Source organism: Streptopelia decaocto (assembly GCF_964273445.1).
Source record: "Streptopelia decaocto genome assembly, chromosome: 17".
Lineage (NCBI taxonomy): Eukaryota > Metazoa > Chordata > Aves > Columbiformes > Columbidae > Streptopelia > Streptopelia decaocto.
The window spans coordinates 778,601-782,536 of NC_138672.1; the positions used below are offsets into that span (position 1 = coordinate 778,601).

General features: G+C 54.5%; 1 protein-coding gene across 1 annotated transcript; it reads left to right on the forward strand.

The window, feature by feature from the left end:
• Positions 1-2,239: 2,239 nt before the first annotated feature.
• LOC309447210 (olfactory receptor 14A16-like) lies at positions 2,240-3,172 on the forward strand (the record flags this gene model as incomplete). The annotated part of the gene is made up of 1 exon (XM_082067612.1): positions 2,240-3,172. The coding sequence occupies one exon, from the start codon at positions 2,240-2,242 to the stop codon at positions 3,170-3,172; it is 933 nt and encodes a 310-aa protein (XP_081923738.1).
• Positions 3,173-3,936: the final 764 nt, after the last annotated feature.

Consider the following 3,936-nt stretch of genomic DNA (forward strand, 5'->3'; position numbering starts at 1 on the left):
GCACAGCCCCACATCACACTGTCCCAGGAAGGGCCCTGGGCAACGTGGGAGGGACAGGATCTGTCTTCCCAGGTCTGGGGCACAGGGCTTTGCCCTTTGATTAATGAAACACATCCAGGTTTACTCAGCATTAGAGAGCCCTTTACTTTGCTTTTCCTGACCTGTCATCACTGCCTCCAGTTTTCTGCTCTAACTGGCCCTGGGGAAAGTTGCTCAGTAGTGTACCCCAGTGGGACCCATTAACATTACAAGAAACTTTGGAGTTTGATTCTGACTTTGACTTCTTGGGAGGTTTCATCAACTTCCTCCAGGGCCTGATGTCCATGGACTCAGCAGCAAACCCACCAGAGGGGTCACTAAAGCGCCTTGGGCTGCTCCTGTGCTGCTGAGCTGGGCTGGGCTCCTGGGACACAGGGAGCTCATGGCAGCGGCAGCGCTGCAGAGAGACAGCTCTGCCCAGGAGCAGCTCCTCTGCACACGCAGCAGGGCTGAGGGCTCTGCCTGGGGATCTCAGGAGACGAGCAAGGCAGAAAGAGATTCAAGGTGGTCAGGATGACTGAGAGCTCACTGGAGGAGAAACCTTTGCAGCCCTCGCCATGGTAAGTCTCTGGTGCAGGGCAGTGCAGCTGTAGCTCCTGGAGGCATCTCCTAAAACTGGCACAGCTTGTGGGATCTGTAAGGACGGGGCTCTTGTCAGGCCATGTTGAACAGCTGTGAAGCCGGGTGAGCACCCAGGGGTGCCCAGGGCTGTCCTGCAGAGCAGGGTCCCTGCACCCCAGGGCTGTGCCGGGCAGGGACTCTGCCGCCTGCCAGGGTCAGTGCTCAGCCTGCCCGGGAGATCCCAGCAACAAGGAGGGGAGAAGCTGTGGGGGGAAGGAGTGATCCCAGGCAGGACAGGGTCCTTCTGCTGTGGAGAGGGTGCTGTGTGGATCAGAGTTGCTGACAAATCACCCCCAGGGACATTCCAAGAGGGACAACAAGGCAGGGATTATCTGAAGGGGAAGCAATTATTGCCTTTTGTCCTCTACTCTTGGCTGGCTGGCTAGGAAAGGTAAGATGGAAATATGTCTTGCAGTTACGGAGGAAGTGCTGAAACTCCAAATATTTATTTTTCTCTGAGAGCGCAATTCAACGCTCTCTGGCTCACAGAGCAGCAACATCTCCTTTCCAGCCCCTTTAGGGCTGGTGTGATGTTCTCAGCAGAATCCCCACACACATGGAGATGTTCCTGGGCAGTGCTGAGCTGCCAGGAGGTTTGTGCAGGGAAGAGCTGAGCACACAGGGGGTGGGACAGACTGACACTGAGAGCAGTGACGGGGAGGAGACATGGGGACAGAGAAACAGCTCCCGGCAGGAACAGCTCCAGGCAGTGGAGACCTGGGCAGGGGGAGAGAGGGACCTTCTGCCAAAAGTGCCATCACAGGGGGAACTTGGGCACCTCCCTGCCATCCCCTGCAGTGTTGATGTCTACCCCTTAGCAGTGCTGCCAGGCTCCTCTCCCACCCACCAAAGCTTCTGTCCTCAAGTCTGTGGTGTCTTGAGCTGAGGCACTTCCTTGGCAGCCCAGCTTCCAAGAAGGAGAAGCTCCTGAGGGCCTGTCCGTGTCTCCCTGCTCTCTCAGCAGGAGCGCTGGGCCATGTCTCCTTGTCCACTCGGTGGCTCCACTGCCTGTGTTCTTCGCTCAAACTCTCTGCAGCTGGGCTTTCAGCTGAAGATCAGGTACTGATGCTGCAAGTCCTGCCATGCAGATGTCTCTGTGGGAGCAAATTCCCTAAGCCCATCATGCCCTGTGGGGCTCTGGGATGTGCGATGTGTGGGGCTGGGGAATGAGCCCATTCTGCCCCAGTCAGAACGGCTTTAGGACATCCCAGTGCTTCCCTGGCATGATATTGTGAATTATGATTACGAAATAAGTAGATTATGATTATGTATAAACACAAGAACTCCCCCCCCTTCCCAGGTCCTGGTGCTGTAGGGCAGGGCTGACTCCTTGGGAGCCCACAGGAAGAGGCCCTGATCCTCACAGCACAATCAGAAAGCACAAACCAACACTCCAGACAGGGAGATGACCACAGGGGCTGCCAAAAAGGAGAGAACAATTTGCATTTCTGTATGTGGTGGCACAGGTGGGAGTAGAAGAGGGATGTTGGTTGAGGAGGGGAAGAGATTTTCTGGGAGAACTCTGTCCTGATTTGTCAACGTGCTCTCCTGTTTCCACAGTAATGACCAGAGGCAGGAAATGTCCAACAGCAGCTCCATCACCCAGTTCCTCCTCCTGCGGTTCAGAGGCACACGGGAGCTGCAGCTCTTGCACTTCTGGCTTTTCCTGGGCATCTACCTGGCTGCCCTCCTGGGCAACGGCCTCATCATCACCACCATAGCCTGGGACCAGCACCTCCACACCCCCATGTACTTCTTCCTGCTCAATCTCGCTCTCCTCGACCTGGGCTCCATCTCCACCATTGTGCCCAAATCCATGGCGAATTTCTTCGGGGACACCAGGAACATCTCCTACACAAGATGTGTTGCACAGCTCTTTCTCTTTAACTTCTTGGTAGTAGCAGAATATTGTCTCCTCACCATCATGTCCTACGACCGCTACGTTGCCATCTGCAAACCTCTGCACTACGGGACCCTCCTGGGCAGCAGAGCTTGTGTCCACATGGCAGCAGCTGCCTGGGCCACTGGGTTTCTCCATGCTCTGTTGCACACGGCCAATACATTTTCACTGCCCCTGTGCAAGGGCAATGTCCTGGACCAGTTCTTCTGTGAAATCCCCCAGATCCTCAAGCTCTCCTGCTCACACTCCTACCTCAGGGAAGCTGGGTTTATTGTAGTCGGCTTTTCTTTCACTTTTGGCTGTTTTGTGTTCATTGTGGTGTCCTATGTGTGGATCTTCAGGGCCGTGCTGAGGATGCCCTCTGAGCAGGGACGGCACAAAGCGTTTTCCATCTGCCTCCCTCACCTGGCCGTGGTCTCCCTGTTTGTCAGCACTGCCATGTTTGCCTACCTGAAGCCCCCGTCCATCTCCTCCCCATCCCTGGACCTGGTTTTGTCCTTTCTCTACTCAGTGGTGCCTCCAGCAGTGAACCCCCTCATCTACAGCATGAGGAACCAGGAGCTCAAGGATGCTCTGAGGAAACTGATGACTGGATTTCTTCTGAAGCTGTAAACTGTCTCTAACTTCTTCTACATAAGAGTCCAACTCATTGCAGGTTCATCCTGTGTGCAGTATTTTATGTTTCTCCTTGTGTTTGCTTATTATGAAAATATTTTAATTCCCTTTGTAATTCACTGCCTGCTTTTCTTTTCTCTCTGAGTGGCTGTGTCAGTGAGGAATTCATGCTCTTTGTGTTTAAGTAAAATAAAGGGACCTTCCACAATTTTTTTTTCTACTGACATCGTAACTCCAAGGCCTTTCTGGAGCTGCAGGGACAGTTCCTTTGATGGGAGGAGGGGAAACATGTCCAGTATGGCAGCCCTGCCAGGGAGCAGCAGCGCTTGGTCTTCCAGAGCTGTTCTGGTTCCACTCCCACACTCTCCTTCTCATCCCTGGTGTTGGTGCAAGGCCTGAGTGCTCTGGCAGCTTGGTCACCGTCCTGCTGTGTGTCAGTCCTGTGAGCGCAGGCAGGGACAGGCAATGGGCACTGCGGTGACAGAGCTGGCCTCACTACAGCCTTTCCAGATAGAAAGGTGATCTCCTATGGGCAGTACATGATGGTTTATGTCTTCAAGCATATGAGTACAAAAGTGTCCCACAGACTCAGACACCAGGGTACAGCTGAACAGTGTGTGTGTGCAGGGCTGGCACACAGCAGTGTCCTCTCACAGCCAGGCTCCTGCCAGAGACCTGCAGGACCAGCAGAGCAGGGGCTGGGCTGTGCCCCTGTGCACTGGACACCCCGTGGAAAGAGCCTCAGGTCAATCATCATGGAC